The sequence below is a fragment of the Vipera berus genome (assembly GCF_964194415.1).
Source record: "Vipera berus genome assembly, chromosome: Z".
NCBI classification, from domain to species: Eukaryota; Metazoa; Chordata; class Lepidosauria; order Squamata; family Viperidae; genus Vipera; species Vipera berus.
The window spans coordinates 54,904,373-54,926,890 of record NC_138205.1 but is presented as its reverse complement, the minus strand read 5'-3'; the positions used below and the strand labels follow the sequence as shown (position 1 = coordinate 54,926,890).

Sequence of the window (22,518 nt, the reverse complement as noted above, 5' to 3'; positions counted from 1 at the left end):
CAATATTTAAAATAGTAGTCATTAGTCACAAATTGCGAGGAGAAAAAAAAGAGAAAAAAGAGGGAGAAAAAGAAAAAAAGAAGAAAGAAAAAGAAAAGAGGACATAAAATATTCTTGTTTCTCATTTATAATTTCCACATATTAAAAATTAACCAAAATTTGTTCCATTTTAACATTCAATACATCCTTCATGTCTCTGCATCCAAATATATTAGTTACATTCTATCATTCTTAGCATATTTACATCTTAACCCATATCATTTAGAAAAACTCAATATTTCAATGTTGATATTCATACATTTGTATTTTGTTTTTTATTTTTTTATTATTAGTTAATCAATATTTTTATCTACTCATCAAAACATTCTCGTAATCCCAGTACCATCCTGTCTATTTTAATATTATCTATTTCAGGCCTTTTAAAAATGTTCATATTTCTTCAATCTTATTCTTGCTTTCTTCCTTTGCCATGTCATCTTGCGCTTCTTTGCCTCAGGGTCATCAAAGCATTCTTGTATTACTATATCATATTGAAGTGGACCTCCAGTCTCCACCTTTGAAGAATTAAAGAATCTGCCAACAGCACCACATCTTATTATTTTCACCTCTTGATACAATTGTCCTGGTCCAAATAAACTTCCTTCCATATTTTCTCCATCACCATCTTCAAAAACCTGTATTTGTTGACTGTTTAATTCTTCTGCCAATGTATTTAATTGTTCAATTTCTTCTGTTTTCTGTCCCAGTAAAATATTAGTTGTAGTCACAGTTTGAATTTGAGTTTGTTTCATTGAAATGCTTTCTAATTCTTTTCCAAAAGCTCTTATTTCATCGCCAGCTGTAGAAAGGAGCTGATAAGTTTGGTAAGATATTTCCCACAGAGCATGAATTTGTTTTTGAAACTCTTCCATTGTAGACTTTCACATCTGATGTTCAAGGTTACTCTTTATCTTGTTTTCTTAAATATTTTATTGTTTTTTTTAAAGAGAAAGTCAAAATTGCAATTTCAAATTTAGCCACTGAGTGTCCCCCAAGTACTTTAAGAGTTCTTCTCTTTTGTTATTTCTTTCTTAAATGTTCTTTTGTTTCCAAAAAAACACCCCTGAGTTTGTTCGTCGCCTTCCGAAGGGAGGGTTAAATTCCCCCTCCCTCTCCAAAGGGAGGAAAGTACTTAGCAGCTTAATTAGGTGAAAAGAAGATGATTAAGGTACAAGAGAGGAATCTTACCCTCATCTCTTCCACGCTGCTTTAATGTTGCCTGATGGTAGATTTGACTTCGGCTGTCTGCAGCCTAGGAGCTGGCCACATTCCTATGGTCAGTCTTTCGTCCGCCGGTACAAAGAGAATGTAGGCACTAACTAGGGGGTTGCTGCCCCCCCGCATTTCTGCAAAAACCCCTTCTGTCTGGACACCCCTCCATGGCGACTCTTTAGGACCCCCCAGCGATGCGAATCTGGACGTGGAAGACGGGAGCTGTCCTCCAGGCATCCATTTACGGCTGTCGGCAAACCGGAAGTCCTTGGAAACAATTTCTTCCAAGCAGGAACTTTTATTAAAAGTAGGTTATAGTAGGCATAATAGACAGAATCTGATATGGGATAGCCAATCCCCAAGTTTTAAGTCCGTTGTGGGAACCGGGGAGATAACATAGGCTTGTCTCCAGCTGTCACGAGGGTTGGCGGCTTCTTCACACCTTTGTCTGAGAGCGTAGACATAAACCAGGCACTGAGGTTACATTCCTTATTTCCTCCTTTGTTCTTAACTAACAGTTTAAAAGATAGAGTTCAGAGAGAGAGATAACGCAGGATACAGACCCAATAAAGAAACTAAAGGATTACATTGTAGTGAATAGAGGAAGTGAAAGTAATAGCCCTGCAGGCACATCCCCCCTCCCCCTTGGTAGTATGGCAAAACCCAGCAAAAGGTGGAATGAAATAGAAATGAAATAAAATAAAATAAAATAGGAATGGGTTTTGACAATTACTGTATTTTTGTCAGCATTATATTAACCTACATTGTAACTTCAAACTGAAAGTTAGCCAAATTTAACATTCATGCTATTAGGTAATCGATTGCACATGTATGGTGGAAGTACAAAAGAAGATTAATTGATAAAGTGCCACTTTGGCTATCACCTCATGAAGCGCTACATAGATGATATCGGAATATAAATGGATGACATAAGGAGACATTGATATTTGAAAAAGAGGGATTCAAGATAAAGACAAGAGAACAATTAGTAAGTGCCAGGGGTTTGATCCTCACCAATAAAAGGTTGACTCAGCCTTTTATCCTTCCAAGAACTGTAAAATGAGGACCCAGATTGTTGGGAGCAATAGGCTAACTTGGTAAACTGCTTAGAGAACACTGTAAAGCACTGTGAAGTGGTATATAAGCCTAAGTGCTATTGCTATATCTTATATTTTGTAGAATTTCAAGTACCCCTAAAGCATCTGGATAATATTGTTTTGTCAATATATGTTTGAATTGTAAATATTGTTGCCATGCAAATGCTGCTGGTAGGTGATTGTTAGGATTGCTTAAAATAATCATTTGCAATCTTTGATAAGCCACATGGTTTAGACTGTTTGTCCAGGTCTTTGACTAAAACTTCTTCCCTGTTACTTTCAAATTTAGATTAATAGATTATTCAATAGTGTTAATTTATCATGTGATTCCAATAAAAATTTAATTGTTTACCAATCCAACAGCTTTCAGAGCTGGAACAGACAGACTATAATTACTATAAATTATGTCTAAAATTGGCAGCATTCAAAAACGCTCTAAACCTACATAAATATATATGTTAAAATGAAGGCCCAGGGGTAAAATTGAAAATCTAGTAAATTAACTTGCCACCATCATAGGACAACCTTAATTTAATCAATTTTTAAGGGTCTTAGCTTGTCATAAAACTATTACTTTTCCCCTGTGGCTATAGCCTCACTGGTTCTCAGAGACCAGTTTAAGCCACAAGTCTTTAAGGTTTTTTTGGACTATTATTAACATCTGAAAATTCCAGGATTCTCCTGTTGAAAAACCTTATTGTTACCATCACATTCTATGTTTGAAGGATCTAAGCTTTACCATTACTATAGGTATTCCAGCGAGAACTTTGGTTCCCCCCCCAATACTCAATGATTTCTCTCTTTGCATGTCAATGTGTTCTTAGCCAGTGGCGTAGCGTGGGTTGTCAGCACCCGGGGCAAGGCAAGTAATTTGCGCCCCCTAACCCTTGGATTTTAGCACTCGAGTCTCTTCCACTAGATTAGTTAAAGAAACCCTTACCGCCAAGCACATGTATTGTTTGTTATGAAAATACTGATGTAATTAAAGTAAAATGCATCTAATGCGCCCCCCCAGATGTTGCGCCCGGTGCGGCCGGCCCCCCCTGCACCCCCCACGCTACGCCACTGTTCTTAGCAATTTTCTCCAAAAATACACTTTCAAAGATATCAGTTCTATTTTATTCAGCCTTTCTCAGAATCCAGTTTTCGTAGTAATCAGTTACAGCTGAGCAAACCAGGACTCTATCAATGTATATCTTTATTGTCACTGTGATGTCCCTTCCTTTAAAAATTGCTTCTAGATCTGTCATAATTTTTCTTCCAAATGAACTCATTCTTCTCCACTTATTTGTATTAATTTGATATTATTGCCTGTTGACTTCTTATAATTATCATTATCATCATAATCAAACAGCTTTTTGCATTTTTTTCACTTTCATTTTCATCCAGGTAATAATATAAATAGCAAACATCCATGGTTATTACTTTAAAATAATTTTAAAAAATCTGGATTTTTTTAAAGTTTTATTGATTTTCTAGTTTTACATTAAAATATTTAAAAAGCAACATGGCAGCTGAGTTAATCGATCATTCAATAACATACAAATATCTTTAGTACAAATCTCCAACTATTACATTAAATATTTCCTCTCTTTTCCCCTTAGCGTTTACTGTCTCATGTTTAAACTAATACAATTCTTATTATATCAATTAAATAAAAATAACTTTCTTACATTTATCAATGTTGTTGTTAGCTGCGAAGTCATGTCTGACCCATCGCAACCCTCTGGACAACATTCCTCCAGGCCTTCCTGTCCTCTACCATCTTCTGGAGTCCATTTAAGCTCATGCCTACTGCTTCAGTGACTCCATCCAGCCACCTCATTCTCTGTCGTCCCCTTCTTCTATTGCCTTCAGTCTTTCCCAGCATTAGGCTCTTCTCCAGTGAGTCCTTCCTTCTCATTAGGTGGCCAAAGTATTTGAGTTTTAGCTTCAGGATCTGGCCTTCTAAAGAGCAGTCAGCGTTTGATCTCCTCTAGGACTGACCGGTTTGATCGCCTTGCAGTCCAAGGGACTTGCAGGAGTCTTCTCTAGCACCACAGTCCAAAGGCCTCAATTCTTTGGCGCTCAGCCTTTTTTATGGTCCAACTTTCACTGCCATACATTGCAACTGGGAAGACCATAGCTTTGACTATACACACTTTTGTTGACAGGGTAATATCTCTGCTTTTTACTGTGCTGTCTAGATTTGCCATGGCTTTCCTCCCAAGGAGCAAGCGTCTTTTAATTTCTTGGCTACAGTCCCCATCTGCAGTGATCTTTATCAATAGTTTTTAGTTTATACATATCCTAAGTATTTTAAAATTCAAACTTTATAGACTATCAACGTCCTAATTAGTTTTTCCCAATTTTTAGTTTCCTAATAATGTTTAACTTTAACATTTAATATTTATAATTTCCAAGTTTTAAATAACCACAGTTCCCTTTATCCCAATTCATCACCAAATCTAATGTTCAGGATACATGTCTTATCTATTTGAATATATTCTATTTCTCACCATCTTACATCAACTAATTAATAATATAGTATAACATTCTTATTTTCTATTAATTTCCAAATGTCTTAAATTTAGTAACCAAAATTTCTCTTATTTCAACATTAAATACTTCCTCACTTTTTCTCTTGGTGTCTACTATCTCATATTTCAACTGGTAATTTTTATTATAGCAACTAAATAAAAACATATTTATTATAGTTATCAATAGATTTTTAGCTTATATATATCTTAATTACTTTTACATTCAACTTTTATAAGCAAATCAATATTCAAATTTAACTTTTAATATTTATACTTCCAAGTTTTAAATAACCAAAATTTTCTTTAAATCAGCTCATAACAAAATCTACTACACATCTTGTCTATTTGAGTACGCTCTATTTTAATTCTCACTAATAAGTCAAAACCCCAATTTTCTTCAGCCTTATTCTAGCTTTCTTTCTTTGCCAACTTGCCTTGTATGTCTTTGCTTTTAAGTCATCAAATAGATCATGATCTTTATATTATCCTCTGTTGATACGAAAATTTTCCTTAGTTCTCTAAGGAACTAAGAACTACATATCTATGTAATGATCTTGTATCTGTTATTTCTTGTCCTGCATTCAAATGCTTTGGAGAATAGGTTGAAGTCCTCTTCTCTCTGACAGCACTCAAACACGGGAAGACTGATATCATGTCACTCATAGTCCTCTTCTTCATTACACTAGGTATATCCATTCCCTCAAGCATTCACCATACATTTAGCTCCCAGGGCCCCTAATCATCTTTGTTGCTCTTCTCTGCACTCTTTCTAGTATCATGGACCATTTCAAATGTGGTCTCACTTTTCATGATCTTTATACTATCCTCTGTTGATGCAACCTAGGACTGTTAGCTTTTCTGGCAATTACTGCACACTGTTGGCTCATATTTAACAGGCAGTCTACCAAGTTGTTGAAAGAAAAAATCATCAGGTCCAGTTCCATGCCAGGAGTAAATAAAATGGAGGGTAGGTTGCTGGAAATAAAAAATGGAGGCTGGTTATGAAAGAAGTTTCCAGTTTATTGATGAGCAGAACTGCAACAGCATGTAGTTCTGGGAAAGTTGACCAAATGTAATTGAGAGTGGATGGATCTTTATAGCACTCTAAGACTTTGAAATGGAAATGTTTCTGGGTTGTGCAGTGAGGTGGGCTTTTCTGTCTTTCCTAGTCTAAAGAGGGTGTAGGATTAATCCTATTATGTCCTGTTCTTGGATTTTGGGTGGGGGAATATAAATTCTTAATCCATCAGCTATGGAAGCTGAAGACATTTTGCTTATGAATGGTGTGCCCTAAATCTGCATTTCTAAAAGCTGGCCGCCTGAGTTTCTGCTTGGAGTGGGGCTGGTTTCTGCCTTTAAGATTTTTTTCTCCATTATTTCTTTGGGGAAATATAATATTCTGCCTTTTTTAATATCCCCCAAAATATTTCCTTCTGTGGGTGCTGACTTTCTACAAAGTCATCTAGATCCCTCTCACAATTACTACTGTTGAGTCACGTACCTCCTATTCTAACCTATTTTTCTTGCCTAAATGTAGTACCTTACTTTTCTTACCATTGAATTGCATTATATTGGATAGGGACCAGTTCTAAAGTATGTCATGATCCTTCTGAATCTTGAGTTTATCTTCTAAAACCTAGACTGATTTTAGAATTTATATTCCAGGCAATTCTTCATAAGATTATTCCTGGTATTTGTATCCAATCCCAGTCCACACTTTAGCTAACTGATTAGCAAAATGTTCATCTATTTTCTCTGCTGGGATGGCCTATAGTGTATACTTTTTGGGTTAGAGGCGGCTGGTTCTGGATGTGTTGGGGTGGGGCTTCAAATCCCCACGATGATAGGGAATGGCAGCAGGTGTGTGCACGGAGGGCCGTATCGACATCCGGGATCGCGCCCCCGCTGCTTGCGAGCGGTGACGTGCTCCAACCCTCCGGTTAGCACCCTTTTGCCCAGGGTTGAGGGTGATCAGGCCCCTGAGCTCAGGCTGGTTTACCTTAATGCCAGATCCGTTAATAAGTCTCCCCTTGTTAGTGACTTGATCGAGGAGGAACGCACGGATCTGGCATGCATTACAGAAACCTGGTTGAGCTTGGAGGGAAGGGTCCCTCTGACTGAGTTATGCCCCCCAGGTTTCCGTGTGCTACACCAGCCATGGGCTCAGGGTAGGAGCGGTGGGGTGGCGGTGGTTATCAGGGAGACTTTATGTCTGCGGGAGACCACCATTGTCCAGATTGGTGGGAGTGAGTCCCTCCTCCTGAGATGTGGTTCTCGGGTTCAGATGAGCTTGCTGCTTACATACCTGGCACCCAGCTGTGTGGCAACAGCTCTGCCTGAGCTGCTCGACACCCTCTCAGGGTTGGCGGTGGAGTTCCCCAGGCTCATAGTGCTGGGTGACTTCAACCTGCCTTCCCTGGGAGGGTCATCGGAGTTAGCCCGGGAGTTCATGGCTTCCATGACAGCCATGGACCTGACCCAGGTAATTCAAGGCCCGACTCATGTGGGGGGTCACACTCTCGACCTGGTGTTCCTGTCTGGACAGTGGTTGGATGATTTGGGAGGGGGTTTATCGGTTGTTATTCCCCTGTCATGGTCCGATCATCATCTCCTGCAGCTGGTCTTCTGCTATGCCACCCCCCACCACTGGGCAGCGGAACCAACTAGATGGTTCCGCCCCAGGTGCCTAATGGACCTGGAACGGTTCCAGATGGCACTGGGGTCCTTACCCATCGCCCTCACTCACAGCCCAGTTGATGCCTTGGTGGATGCCTGGGAAAAGGCGGCCACTGAGGGACTCAACTGTGTTGTACCCTTGCGACCTCTGACCCGGCGCAGATCCCGTTGGGCTCCATGGTTTTCTGCGGAGCTCCGGGAGATGAAGCGTCGGAGATGGGGTCTAGAGAGCGGTTGGAGGTCTAGCCATTCTGAATCTGACCGATTGCAGCTAAGAACCTTTATAAGGTCTTATCTTGCTGCGATGAGGACGGCGAGGGCTAATTACTTCGCTGCCCTCATCGCGTCCGCAGATAATTGCCCGGCTGCCCTGTTTAGGGTGACTTGCTCCCTTCTTAACCAGGAGGTGAGGGAGGATCCCTTACAGGGACAGGCCGAGGAGTTTAGTCATCATCTGATGGACAAAATCGCTCAGATCCGGGCCAGCTTGGACTCTGACTGGGCGGAGTCTGATGCGGAGAAATCGGACGGTCTTGAGCATGTTATCTGGACTGAGTTCGATCCTGTTTCCCCTGATGATGTGGACAGGATCATGGGGAGGCTAAGCTCCACCACCTGTTTGTTGGATCCGTGCCCCTCCTGGCTGGCTGCTAACTCTTTGGGTTTTATACCTAGTTCCTCATAGTCTCTTGATATTGTTTTCAGGTTCTTTGTTGTATCATTTATCCCCAGATAATTTTTTGGTTAAATTGACAAAAATATTTAAAAATTAAAATAAATAAATAAAAAACCATTTTGGTAAATGGTTATCAAAAGAAGGGATGTTTGATTTGATAACCTTGGGAATGTTTCAGGGACCAAAGATTAGAAAGTGGGCAGGATAAATTCCATGTTTCAGAAAAGGAAATAGCAGATCATGGGATTGGGAGCAAGCTAATCAAACATTGGCACAAAAAATGAATGCTCACTACAAATTTTATAAGGTAGGTAAGATAGATAATCTTATTTTGTAAACTGTGATTGTAAGGATCCTGTTGGATCAGGTAATCGTGGTATGCTTAGAATTATAAAATTCCAATCAAATGGTTAAGGCATCAAGACTCACCCATAAGCTGCAACATGAGAAAGCATGCCTATAACAGCCCTTCTGGCAATCGATTCTGGTAGGTCAGACTAAGACCAATGATACCTAAGCAGAGGCCTACAATGGTGCTCCTTAACAGAAGCAAAATTCTCACATCATGAGATGGAAACAAATAAGGTATCTTACAGACCTTCAAACCAAACTTTTTAAACTTAATCACTGATCTTACCAAAGAATTTTTTTTATCAATTCAGATAAAAATAGATAAAAACAGAACTTGGTAAATAACAATTCAAATAAAATTGAGTATGGTAGCAAAAGCGTTAGGGGCATGGAACCTAGGGAAAACAACTCTGTAATGTCCCTTTCTTTTGGTGCTTTAAGCAAATGCTTATTTTACTAAATTGTTAATTCATCATAGAAGTCAGGTTTCCCTTACCAGAGAAAATGCACAGAGATTTTATGTGCAAACAGATTTACTTCATTTTCCTCTTATTTATATTTCTGTTGGAATAATTTGAAGCAGGTAGAAAGAATCAGAATCAATCTTTATTACAGTCACAGACCAGAACAAAAGTTAAAGATTAAAATAAATATATTCTCTAAAAATTATTGAAAAATAACTAAGCAAAGTAGTAATATGAATAAGGATCTTTAGTTCTTTAGGTGTTTTTTTTCCTTATTATCATTGCAGCAGCACAAAATTTTGCTACTGCATGAGTGGTGGCTGGATTTGAATCCTGAAGGAGATGGTTCACGTAGAAATTATCTGATCGCCCTAGAAGTCTCTCTAATAGAGGGAGCATGTTTATTTATTTATTTATTTTTATTTTATTAGATTTATATACTGCCCTTTCCCGAAGGACTCAGGGCGGTTTACAGGGTATTTAAAACAAGAAATACAAAAGTTAAAAACAATTTAAAAAATTACATCAATCCCTGAAAAAAAAGTAAAAACCCCAATTAAAATTAAAATTAAAATTCTCAGCCTGGGCCAGAGAGCTTGAAGATCCAGGTCTTCAGGTCCCGGCGGAATGAACGGAGGTCGGGGGCAGTCCTGAGCTCCACGGGCAGCTGGTTCCAGAGGGCAGGCGCACCCACTGAGAAGGCTCTCCCCCTGGGTGTTATCCACCGGCAATCTTTTACTGGTGGCACCCTGAACAGACCCTCCCTGTGGGAGCGCATTGGACGAAGGGAACTTGATGCTGGCAGCAGGTGTTCCCTCAAATATCCCGGACCCAAGCCATTTAGGGCTTTATAGGTCATCACCAGCACCTTGAATCTCACCCGGAGGGCAACCGGGAGCCAATGCAGCTCGCGGAGTAGAGGTGTTACATGGGAGTATCGGGAAACCCCCATCACAACTCGCGTGGCTGCATTCTGCACCAGCTGAAGCCTCTGAGTGGTCCTCAAGGGCAGCCCCATGTAGAGAGCGTTGCAGTAGTCTAAATGGGAGGTTACGAGCGCATGAGTGACTGTGCGTAGGGCATCTTGGTCAGATCATTCACCAGCGCGACCAATGCTGTCTCCGTGCTGTGCCTGGGCCTGAAACCCGATTGGTATGGGTCCAGATAATCAGTTTCCTCCAGGAACAGAGGAAGCTGATGCGCAACCACACTCTCAACAACCTTCGCCAAAAAGCGAAGGTTGGAGACTGGACGATAATTATTTAAAACAGCCGGGTCCAGGACAGGCTTTTTGAGGAGGGGGTCTCACCACCGCCTCCTTCAAGGCGGCGGGGAAGACACCCTCCTTCAAAGAAGCAGTTATTACTGCCTGGAACCAGCCTTGTGTCTCCTCCCGGGCTGCGTAAACCAGCCAGGAGGGGCACGGATCCAACAAACAGGTGGTGGAGCTCAGCCTCCCCATGATCCTGTCCACATCATCAGGGGAAACAGGATCGAACTCAGTCCAGATAACATGCTCAAGACCGTCCGATTCCTCCGCATCAGACTCCGCCCAGTCAGAGTCCAAGCTGGCCCGGATCTGAGCGATTTTGTCCATCAGATGATGACTAAACTCCTCGGCCTGTCCCTGTAAGGGATCCTCCCTCACCTCCTGGTTAAGAAGGGAGCAAGTCACCCTAACCGCTCTCTAGACCCCGTCTCCGACGCTTCATCTCCTGGAGCTCCGCAGAAAACCATGGAGCCCAGCGGGATCTGCGCTGGGTCAGAGGTCACAAGGGTACAACACAGTCAAGTGCCCTGGCGGCCGCCCTTTCCCAGGCATCCACCAAGGCATCGACTGGGCTGTGGGTGAGGGCGATGAATATAGAACCAAGCGCCATCTGGAACCGTTCCAGGTCCATTAGGCGCCTGGGGCAGAACCACCTGGTCGGTTCCGCAGCCTAGTGGTGGGGGGTGGCGTAACGGAAGACCAGCCACAGGAGATGATGATCTGACCATGACAGGGGGACAATGGTTGGTGAATCCCCTCCCAGATCATTCAACCACTGTCCAGACAGGAACACCAGGTTGAGAGTGTGACCCCCCACATGAGTCGGGCTCTGAATTACTTGGGTCAGGCCCGTGGCCATCATGGAAGCCATGAACTCCCGAGCTAACTCAGACAGCCCTCCCAGTGAGGGCAGGTTGAAGTCACCCAGAACTATAAGCCTGGAGAACTCCACCGACAACCCTGAGAGGGTGTCGAGCAGCTCGGGCAGGGCTGTTGCCACACAGCTGGGCGCCAGGTATGTAAGGAATAAGCCCAACTGAGCCCGAGGGCCACATCTCAGGAGGAGGGACTCACTCCCGGCCATCTGGACAATGGTGGTCTCCCGCGGGCATGAAGTCTCCCGGACAACCACCGCCACCCCACCACCCCTGCCCTGAGCCCGTGGCTGGTGTAGCACACGGAAACCTGAAGGGCATAACTCAGTCAGAGGAACCACTCCCTCCGAGCCCAAACAAGTCTCTGTGATGCACACCAAATCCGCACATTCCTCCTCAATCAAGTCCTAGATGAGGGGAGCCTTGTTAACGACGGATCTGGCGTTAAAATAAACCAGCATGTATGTTGGTCTGATGTCCCGGTAGAACCTGCAGTACAATAGAACATGTGAGATATCTTCAAACCTCCCCCCCACATGTACAGATTTGCTCAGCTTTGGGGGTTTAATCATACCTGCCCTGCAGAAGTCTGGAGGGGAGGATATTAATTTTGGCTCTAAAAATGCTATTCAACTCTTAGGAAAAGTCAGGTCTTTCAGATACCTTGTTGGTTCTCACGCATCCCATTTAATTTGATTTGTGCTGTGGAGAGATATCCTGTTAAGTTCTAGCTGGAATTCCATGTCTCTTATTCTATTGGTTATCACTTGCTTGGCTTGATCATAGCCTAAGGATATTAAAAACGATGGGGAAAGTCCATAGCAGGATTTTACCAGTAAAACCATCTTATGAATTATCACTTGTTATCTGTCAGGACTTAAGGATTCAAGCCCTCTGGGAAGAACTGAAGTACTAAAAAGTTAATTATATAATAAAATAATAAAAATGAGAAGAACTGCTGCAAATGTATGTTGTTGGGCTGACAGTTCAGACTCCTCTGAAATTAGGTAGTGGGAGAGCTGCTACCACTGGCCCCAGCCTCTCCATCCCACTGTCTGCTTGCCTGCGGCCACAATGAACCAAGCCCACAGTGAAGCCTGGCCTCCGACTGGCCTGCCTGCTGGCCCTACTGTTGCTGGGACATTTCTTGACTGCATTGGTGCCATGTGTCTGCTGAGTGGCTGCCTATGCTGCTTCTGGCCTTGTGGGGGCTCTTTGCCCTCCTGGCCATGCTACTCTGGGCTGTCCTGATGGGCTGCTCCTGCCTGGTGCAGAGCGAGTCGACCCAGATCTTCCATTTGACCTCCAAAGTGCCCCCCACTGGTCTGCCAGAGCCCTTTGCTTGTGGCCACTGGTGGAACTGCACCACCAGCACCTCCACCTTTGAGCTGCTGAGCGCCATCCTGCATGCCTACTTGATGCTGCAGGTGCAGGTTTATGGGCTGAACTTGGCACTCTTTGGGCCCCGGCAGGCACTGCAGCTCTCATGCCAACTGTGCACTTTTGGCCTCTACCAGTTGCTGCTGCTGGCTCACCTTCTGCCTGGCTGGTTGCTGCCACCACCATGAGTCAAGGCAGGTGGCAGTGGGTGGAGCTGCTTCCCTCCACCTGCCATACACTTGCCAAAGCTGTGCAGAGTAAGATTGCTGCACCCCTCTGCCCAGATGCCCTTGCCTCCCCCAAGCATTTTTCACTAACCTGCCTTTCAGCTGCATTGCATTTCTCATTTGTTTTTTGCTGTGTGTTTGTGGGAATAAAAAAAAAGTTCAATCAGACCTTCCAACTTCTCTCCGATAAGTGTCCCAGGAGCAGAAGGGCCAGCAGGCAGGGTGGGGGGAGACTGGGGTGCACCAACAGCTTGGCCTGAGGGCACTGCTAGAATAGCCACAGAACTGTGACCACAGCTGAGGTCATGTGGGCAATAGTAGGTTGTGCAGCAGCCACATGGCCCACACAGGGAGCCACTTCTGCCTATCAGCCTGACCGAAGAGCACCACTGGCCCCCAGCAGCAGCAGCAGGTGCAGCAGGCACAGCATCCCAACCTTGGTGCTTTTTTAGGTTGCAGCAGCGGCAGCTTCTGAAATCGATCCAGGGAAGAATGGAGTTACATTTTTTCCCTTTTAGCCCCTTCTGCAGTCCCTTAAGAGCCAAGCAGCGATTGCTCAGGGAAAAGGTGGGAGGGGTGAAGAAATCTTCCTCTCCCCATAGGTACTCCTAACAGTCCCAATGTCAGTGGCCACACCACTCCATCTGGCTGATGATACGACTGCAGCTAGTGCTTACTTTTGGGGTAGGGGTTACTTTCGGGGAACCACAGTATCTCCACTTTCTGAATTGGACTACTGTATGTATTAGTGATATCCAATAAACTTGCAAAAGAAAAGTGCTGTATATTTAGGAATGTTAATGCAAGCAAAAGCAACTTTTTATTTAAAACAAAATTCATACAATTTCCAGAATAGGTAAGGAAAGAATATGATTTAATTTATTGACTTAACAGTTTCTGTGTCAAATGTACACTTAATCAATTTAATAAGAAATAATACTGGATTATATATAATATACATGCAAATTGATTGAATGAAGCATTATAATTTCATCAAACTCAAAATCCAAACAACTTATATTGCATTATTTAAACATACCTCATTATTGCAAACAATTTCAACATATTTCTGGTGCTCATTAAACAAAATACAATTTTTAAGACATGAAAAATAGCATTTTCTGATCTTAATCTCATTCTCACTCTTTAAACGTACCATCTCAAAGGTTAGGTATTAAATCTACCATCTAAATATTAAACTAAATGTTACACTTACCATCTAAACTAGTTATTGGAAGTAAGTTACAGAAAGTTCAGGGAGCTTTCTCCCATGTTTATATTAGATTCATTGTTGCTGTTGATTTTCTTAACTAAGTTTCAAAAGTAGTTATGGAAATAAAGCCAAAAAAAGAGAGGCTACCCCTAACTAAGCCTTACACAGTCAGACAATTAGTTTGTTTGATAGAAATACTTTATAAGATGTCAGACAGAGTGTCAGTGAGTGGAACTCCAAAGAGGTACTTTGCTTTTATAAAACATGGAAGTTTAATTGTGAAGCAAAGCAACTTTTCATTTTTAAGCCATGGACCAGCTTGCTTATCTAGTCTGTACATGCAAAGAAGCCATTTTGAGATGATATAGCTAGTTGGAGCATACAGTCCTTGATTCATTGCTTTGTGAAATTGAGCATGTCTCCTTTGCTGTACAAAGCATCAAAGAGTAATCTGGCATCAAGTTTCTCCCTCATATATCTAAATTTATATATCTAAAAAGTCATTCATATATCTAAATTGTCTTGGTATTGATTGGTTGTTGTTGTTTTTTAAAAAACCCATACATATGAATGAATATAAATCAATGTTCTACTATGTTTCTCTTGAAGAACAGAATGAATTGTATTACATTACTTTCAACTGACCAAGATAATGACAAACCACTTTGATATACATTCATAATATAAAGGGAATCATAGCTTTTCTCCATTTGTGCATAATACATTTCTTCAGATATAGTTGGTGCTTCTTTCGAGCCAATTGTACCATCTGGACTGACATTAGTAATGCAAAAACACCAACTAAAGAAAAAGAAGGAAATTGCTGGTCAACTGGGGCATTGCCAGAAAATATATTTTCTCTTACCCAACCTCTCTACCCAGACAAGATTGCTTTAGAACTGGGGAGGTTTTTAGTGCGTTACAGCTTAAGTGATGGAATTCATGCATTTTTGGAAGTAGTTTGATGAGCTTTTATTTTTAACAGCTTCTATGTTTACTGAACATTATCTATTTGAAAATAATGCTTCCTCAAATTGCCTGATTTGAAAGGAAAAAACTTATTATTGAAATGTTCTTCACTGCTGGATCAAAAATGTATTAATGGAGGGAAATTAAATTAAATAGTGCACACACTGTAAACAACTAGATTTTAATATCATATTTTATAAGATATGTTCTTGGTTTTCCTAAGTCAAAGTTCATCTTTGGGGTGGGGGTACTTCATTTTCTGGTAAGTGGGTATTTGTATTAGCAATCATGGCAACTTTTTTTGCAGGGTGTGTGTGCAGCCATTTTCATTTGCAGCATGTGATCCCAAATTCCAAGTGTGCCTTTGTCTAAGAAATTGTTGTTGAATTAAGAAAATAATAGAAATAAATCCTAAACTGATTCTTATTCTGCATAGTTCTGTGGAAGGTGAAAAGAGTCAGCTGCTACATAGTTCCTAATTAATACAAATCATATGTATTCTTACCTGGCAGAGTTTGTGTCATCACTGTAAAACACAACCAAGAGCCAATCTATTACAGGAATAAAAGAGAAAACCTTCACCAAATGGTAATATAAGTACCTTCTTTGCTTATTTTGACAGAATTGCAATTGTTGGACTCACATTGGTCTTCCATCAGTGGAAACTTTTCCATTTCCCAGGGACCATCTAGGGCAGTGATGGCAAACTTTTTGAGCTCAAAAGTTTGGAAAATACCTAACATGACTTTGTAGACATATTGCACACATTCATCCATAAAAAAGTGAAACAATTCTCCATCTCCCTCCCCCATCTACACTACCCTGAACAGAGGAACTTGGTAACAGCACTAAGGCTGCATCTGAGGTAAAGGCCTTGACTTATCAAAAGAATTTTAAACTAAAACTGAAGGGGGAGGGTAACCAATCTTTAAGAACTTTAGGATGTAATCCTAAGCATAAACCCCAAGACAATGAAGTAGAGAATGATGGTAAGGAAGAAAAACTCAGATATAAAGTAGGAGATATAGGAAGCATACCCAGAGTCAGTCTTAAAGGAATCAAATACCTATATTCAAATGCCCAGAGTTTTAGAACAAACAAAATGAACTTGAAATACCAGTAAATGAGGGCAAGTATGGTAGAATTACTGAAATTTAGTGGGATGAAATGGATGACTGGAATGTACTAATGGAAGGATACAAACTGTTTAAAAGAAATAGAAGTAATAGAAGAGGAGGTGGAGTTGCATTATATGTAAGAGATCATTACATCTCTACACAGATGCACAAAACCAAAACTGAAAGTCTCCTAGAATGCATATGGGTCAATATAAAAAGAAAAAAAGAATGACATTGCCATATGCATACACTACAGACCACCCAACCAAGCAGAAGAAATAGATGAACCTTTTGCTAACCAGTTAACAAATGTATGTAGGAAACACACTACAATAGTAATGAAGGACTTTAACTACCTTGACATCAACTGGGAAACAAACTGCAGCAAGTGGGAGATTGAACAGGTTCCTGACCAATCTGGCTGATAACTTTGTGATGATGATGATGATAACTTTATTGTCACACTTTGAATGTACACCAATCGGCATACATCAAAATGAAATTTCGTTGCATACAGCTCTCAAAGGGTCACCACCTCCGATATATACTTCTTGTTCGTGGCCCGCTCAAATTTCACATTGTCCATTTTAGTCTCTAGGAGTGAACGATGGCACACAGGACAGATGGAAATGGGGCTCCATGTGGATTAGCCCTCAAATTCGCTTGTATTCTGACAACCTCGCCTTCTTTCCTTTTTCTGATCCTGACTCTTCCACCTTTTCCTTAAAGAGACCTTGCTTCTTTTCGCCCCTGGAGCACGCTGCTGCTGCCACCAACTCCTCCAAAAGCCCCACTCCCTTCCTCTGGGCCTGCCGACAGCCTCATCCAGTTCCTTCACTCCATAAGCTCCAGGTCCTCTCCTCCTCTGCCTCCTCTGGAAACAGCCCTGATTTGCAATACAATCCATCACTGGGCCAGCAGTCAGATCTTGCTGCTGGTAGAACAAATTCAAACAGTGCCAACAACTTTTAACGGTCTCACCAACAGTTCCAAAACAACTAGAAACTTGCCATGCCAGCAAAGATTGTCGGTCGTATGTCGTATGTTACCTTAGTTCCACCATGTTGCTCAAACACATTAAAATCTTCCTGATCATGTGGCCTATAGCCCTTACTATCCCTCCCAAAACTATTTGCCTTCAAGAGCCAATGCAGCCGCAGCCATTCCAGGCGCCACCATCTTAGATCTTTTGTCATCCAAAAGGTAGAGGAGGGAATTTGAGGGACAGCTATACTGGATATAATTCTTATTAATAGAGAAGAAATGATAGAGAGGGTTGAAATTGCCAGAACTTTGCGGGAGAATAACCATGTCATATTGGAATTCAATATAATGCAAATGCAAATAATAGAACATAATCAAACCAGTATCTCAGCCTATAAAAGAGCTGATTTTAACAAACTTACAGAAAGCTTCCAAAGGATTCCATGGATTAAAATCTTAAAAGGGAAAACAACTCAAGAAGCTTGGGAAACTCTGAAAAATATGATTATAAAACCCCACTCCAGTCAAAACCACTGGAAAAGAAAAAAACAAGAAATCCAGGAAGAAACCAGCATGATTATACAAATAACTTTCTCATAAACTTAAAGACAAAAAGGGATAAGTAGAAAATATGGAAAGAGGGACACACTACTAAGGCAGAATACCAACAAATAGCCTGAATTTGCAGTGATGAAGTCAGGAACACTAAGTCTCATAATGAACTAAGATTACAAATAATAAAAAAAGTTTCTTTCAACTTTTAAAAAAACAAGAAAAAAGTCAAAGAAACAATTGGTCCACTAATGAGAGATGGCAAGAAAGTAACAGGAAGTAGAGAGAAAATAGAGCTGCTTAATTCATTCTTTGCATTTGTCTTCATGCGAAAACATAATACAGTCCAACCTACCAAAAAACATAACTGTAAAAAACAGATTAGGAATACAAATTAAAATAAGTAAGAAAATGGTAAGAGAACACCTATTCACTCTAGATAGCTTCAAATCACTAGGACCTGATGGATTACATCCCAGAGTTCTGAAGGAGCTGGCAGATGTGATTTTAGAACCGTTGAATCATATCTTTCAAAGATCCTGGAGCACCGGGGAACTAATAAAAGACTAGAAAAGGGCTGATGTGGTTCCCATCTTCAAAAAAGAGAAGAAAAAAACAGATTCAAGAAACTACAGACCAATCAGCCAGACATTAATACCTGGAAAGAGTCTGTGAAACATAATTAAGCAACAGATCTGCAAAAACATAGAAGCAAGCAAAGTTGTAACCAGAAGCCAATACACGTTTGTCAAAAACAGATCATGCCAAACAAATCTTATTTCATTCCTTGACAAAGTGCCTAAATTAGTGGGCCAGTGAAATGCAGTGGACATAGTATACTTGGATTTCAGTAAGGCATTTGACAAAGTATGCCACAACCTGTTTTTGATAAGTATCACCACAATAAAGGTAAAGGTAAAGGTTCCCCCGCATATGTGTGCTAGTCGTTTCCAACTCTAGGGGCCGGTGCTCATCTCTGTTTCAAAGCCAAAGAGCCAGCGCTTGTCTGAGGACATCTCCGTGGTCATGTGGCCGGCATGACCAGACGCCAAAGGCGCAAGGAACGCTGTTACCTTCCCACCGTAGTGGTCCCTATTTTTCTACTTGCATTTTTATGTGCTTTCGAACTGCTAGGTTGGCAGAAACTGGGACGAGTAACAGGCGCTCACTCTGTTACGTAGCACTCGGCATTCGACCCGCCAAACTGCCGACCTTCTGATCGACAAGCTCAGCGTCATAACCCACTGAGCCACCATGTCCCCACCGTGTCCCCACAATATGGATTTGCAATTGGCTGACAAACATGTAGTCCTTAATCTACATGGAGGGAAGTGAACAATGGGGAAGTCCAAGGTTCCATTTTAGACCCAAAATTCTTCAACATCTTCATAAATGATTTAGATGAGGGAGTAGAAAGGGAACTCATCAATTTTGCAGATGACATTAAACTGGCAGGAATAGCTAACAACCCAGAAGATAGGCTCAAGATCCAGAGGATCTCAACAGACTTGAACATTGGGCTCTATCTAACAAAATTAAATTCAATGAAGAGAAAAGTAAGGCAAAAAAAAAATCAAATGCACAGCTATAGAGTAGGTATATCTGGCTCAATAGTAATAACTGCAAGAGGGATCTTGGAATTCTAGTGGACAGTCACTTAAATATGAGTCAGTAATGTGCAGCAGCAGCTAAAAAGACAATGCAATATTAGGTTGCATTATCAGAGGGATAGAATCAAGATCATGAGAAGTAATACTATTGCTTTATAAAGTCTTAGTAAGACCACACTTAAAATACTGCATCCAGGTTTGGACACCACATTATAAAAAAGATGCTGAGATGCTGAAAAGAGTGCAAAAAGATTATTAGTGGGCTGGAGGCTAAAACATATAAAGAACAGGAACTGGTTATGTCTAGTCTAGTGAAAAGAAGTATTAGAGGTGGTATCATAGCAGTTTTCCAATATTTGAGGGACTGCCAAAGAAGAGATGATCAACATATTTTCCAAAGCAACAGAAGAAACAATGGATAGAAACTAATTAAGGAGAGAAGCAACCTACAACTAAGGAGAAATTTCCTAACACTGAGAATTATTGCTTGCCGTCAGAAGTTGTGGGTGCTCCGTTACTGGAGGCTTTTAAGAAGAGACTGGACAGCCACTTGTCTAGAATGGTGGTCTATTGTTATTCCGACTTCAGCCCTAGCACCCCCACTGCCAATCAAAAGGCCACCTCACATCATTCCCCAAGACTGACATCCCTCAGGATCCAGCACTCCCTAAGATGTGTCACATTTATCATGCTTCCATTAAGCCAATGTTCTTTTTCTGTTGACACAATCCCCTGTGGCATACCCGAAACTGTCCTCAGTCACACAAAGCCTTTGTATTTGAAGGAACCTCAGAAAATGCTCTTCTTTGACCTTTGCAGCCTCCAAAAAATATCTGATTCTTAGAAGCTGCAAAGATTATGCAAGAGCATAGCCCTCTAGTGTGACTTCCAGAGATCATGCAAGACCACAACACATTCTTATGTAACCTCAACCAGCCTCTGAAAATCAAATGAGAGTGGGGCATATTTTTGAGAACAATTGTTGTCAAGTGTGGTGAGTGCTGACAGGCCACCCAAATGACATGGTGTGTGGTGTTTAACATTTGTGAATCATCTATTGAGTAGAAGGCAAAAAGACAGAGAGCAGAACTGGGATCACTATAAGGCTCATTGTTCCAGAACATTGAAGGAGGAGAGAATGTGAAAAGAATGATCAGTCATTTGAAAAACATGACTGGCATATTGGTGGGAATGTTAGTTGACTAGGTAGCCAAGTCATGAACATTACTGTGGAAACATGGTGATCTCTGAGCTTCACTATTTTCTTTATCAAAATAGATAACATCATCAGTAGCAATATTACTTTTACATAAAATATTGGCCATTTTAAAAGTCAATTCTTTTGAGGGAGGGTAGGAGGGAGGGAAGGAGGGAGGGAGGATACCTCATATGTGTAATTTGGACAGGAAACAAGTGTAAAAATCCATGTGAAAGGATTGAGTGTTGGATTCGGAAAAGATACTTTATTTCCTGTCAGGAAAAAGAAAAATGGAAATATTGAGTGCCAGAAGAGATTTATTTATTCCATTGCATGCATATTTATTTTCATTTACAGAAAAGATATTTTCATTATAAGTTTATTTTGTGTTCAAGTATTTATGTTATAAATGTAATTCAATTCAATTCAATTCAAGTTTATACAGGATTCCAGGAAAGAAACTGTATTCATTCAAAATGTTTAAGTGTAGCTCTGTCAGGGTAGAATGTGTACTATGAATGTGTATTTATGTAAAGTAGCAATATTACCATAAGGTTATGGGAAAAAATGTCCTGCACCTAGACTGGAAAAATCAAATGCACAGGTATAGAATAAATGGTACTTGCCCAACAATAGTAACTGGGAGGAATCTAGATGGCCTAGTGAATCACCATTTAAGTATGACCCAGCATTAAGAGTCTTATAGTATTAATGTATTTTTTAGTGTAGTAATAGAATAACAAGGGACCTTGGAGGTCTTCTAGTCCAAACCCCTGCTCAAGCAGGAGACCCTATATGATTTCAGTCAAGTGGTTGTCCAGTCTCTTTTTAAAAGCCTCCAGTGATGGAGCACCCACAACTTCTTAAGGCAAGCTGCTCCACTGGTTAATTGTTCTCACTGTTGGGAAATTTCTCCTTAGTTCTAGGTTACTTCTCTCCTTGATTAGTTTCCAAACAAGATGTTTCTTGTCCTGCCTTTAGTGCTTTGGAAAATAGGTTGATCACCTCTTCCTTGTGGCTGCCCCTCAGATATTGGAACACTGCTATTAGTCCTTCTTTTTACTAGACTGTTTATATAAATGATATTTAAATGTAAATAGTATTTATAATATAGTATTTATAGTAAAGTATAGTTGCACATTTCCCAAACGTGGTGCTCTTTAAATGTGTTGGACTGCAATTTCTATCATAACAACAAGGCACAAAATGGATAGTACTATGCAAGGAAGGCTGCTCTAGAATGTCAAGAAATCTTCAATCTAGGATGCCACAATGATTTTGTTATTTCTTAGAATTATAGGGCTGGAAGGGACCTTGCATGTCTTCTAGTCCAACCCCTGCCATATCAAGAGGTTTATATCATCCAGGCCAAATGGTTGTCCAATCATTTCTTGAAAACCTCCAGCAATGGTACACCTATAACTCTGGGATAAAGTTGTTCCATTCATTAATTGTCCTCACTGCTGTCAGGAAATTTCTCCTTAGTTCTAAGCTGGATCTCCATTTCACAAGCTTCTATCCATTGCTTCTTGTCCTGACTTCAGATGCAACCTTTCTTGCATAGTACTATCCAGTGTGTGCCTTGTTGAGTAATGATGGGAATTCATTTAAATAGCACAACATTTGGGAAATCTGTAATTCTACTTTACTATGTAATATACTGTAAATACATTAATATTGCAAGACTCTTAATGCTTCAGTGAGTCAATGGTATCAACTGTTCTTTCATAATAAAGTTTAGCATTATATGGATACCTTTTTTCTGTGACTATGTTCAGTTTGATATAATGGTTAAGACATTGGCCTAGGAACCAGCAAACTGTGAGTTCTAGACCTGTCTTAGGCATGAAAGCTGAGTGGGTGACTATGGACAGTCATTCACTCTCAGCCCAACCCACCTGAAATGTTATTGTTGTGGGGAAAATAGGAGGAAGAACAATGATGTATGTTTGCCACCTTGAATTATTACAAAAGCAGATTAAAGAAATAAATAAGCCAATGCACACTGCATAATAGACTGCTTTTCCAAGATTCTTCAAAGAATAACACAGTAATTTTGTCCATCTTCAACTTTTCAGAAGTGTGATT

The 22,518-nt window shown here is 40.7% G+C and overlaps 1 protein-coding gene across 1 annotated transcript in view; it reads right to left on the bottom strand.

Annotated features, from left to right (window-relative positions):
• Window positions 1-14,675: 14,675 nt before the first annotated feature.
• The window catches only part of TECRL (trans-2,3-enoyl-CoA reductase like), a gene marked incomplete at both ends in the record, with an annotated part of 51,048 nt that continues 43,205 nt past the window's right edge, over window positions 14,676-22,518 (bottom strand). Inside the window, 3 exons of the mRNA XM_081344823.1 lie at window positions 14,676-14,800; window positions 15,474-15,519; window positions 20,617-20,702. Coding sequence (XP_081200949.1) covers window positions 14,676-14,800; window positions 15,474-15,519; window positions 20,617-20,702 — 257 coding nt within the window. The remainder of the gene's footprint in view (window positions 14,801-15,473; window positions 15,520-20,616; window positions 20,703-22,518) is intronic.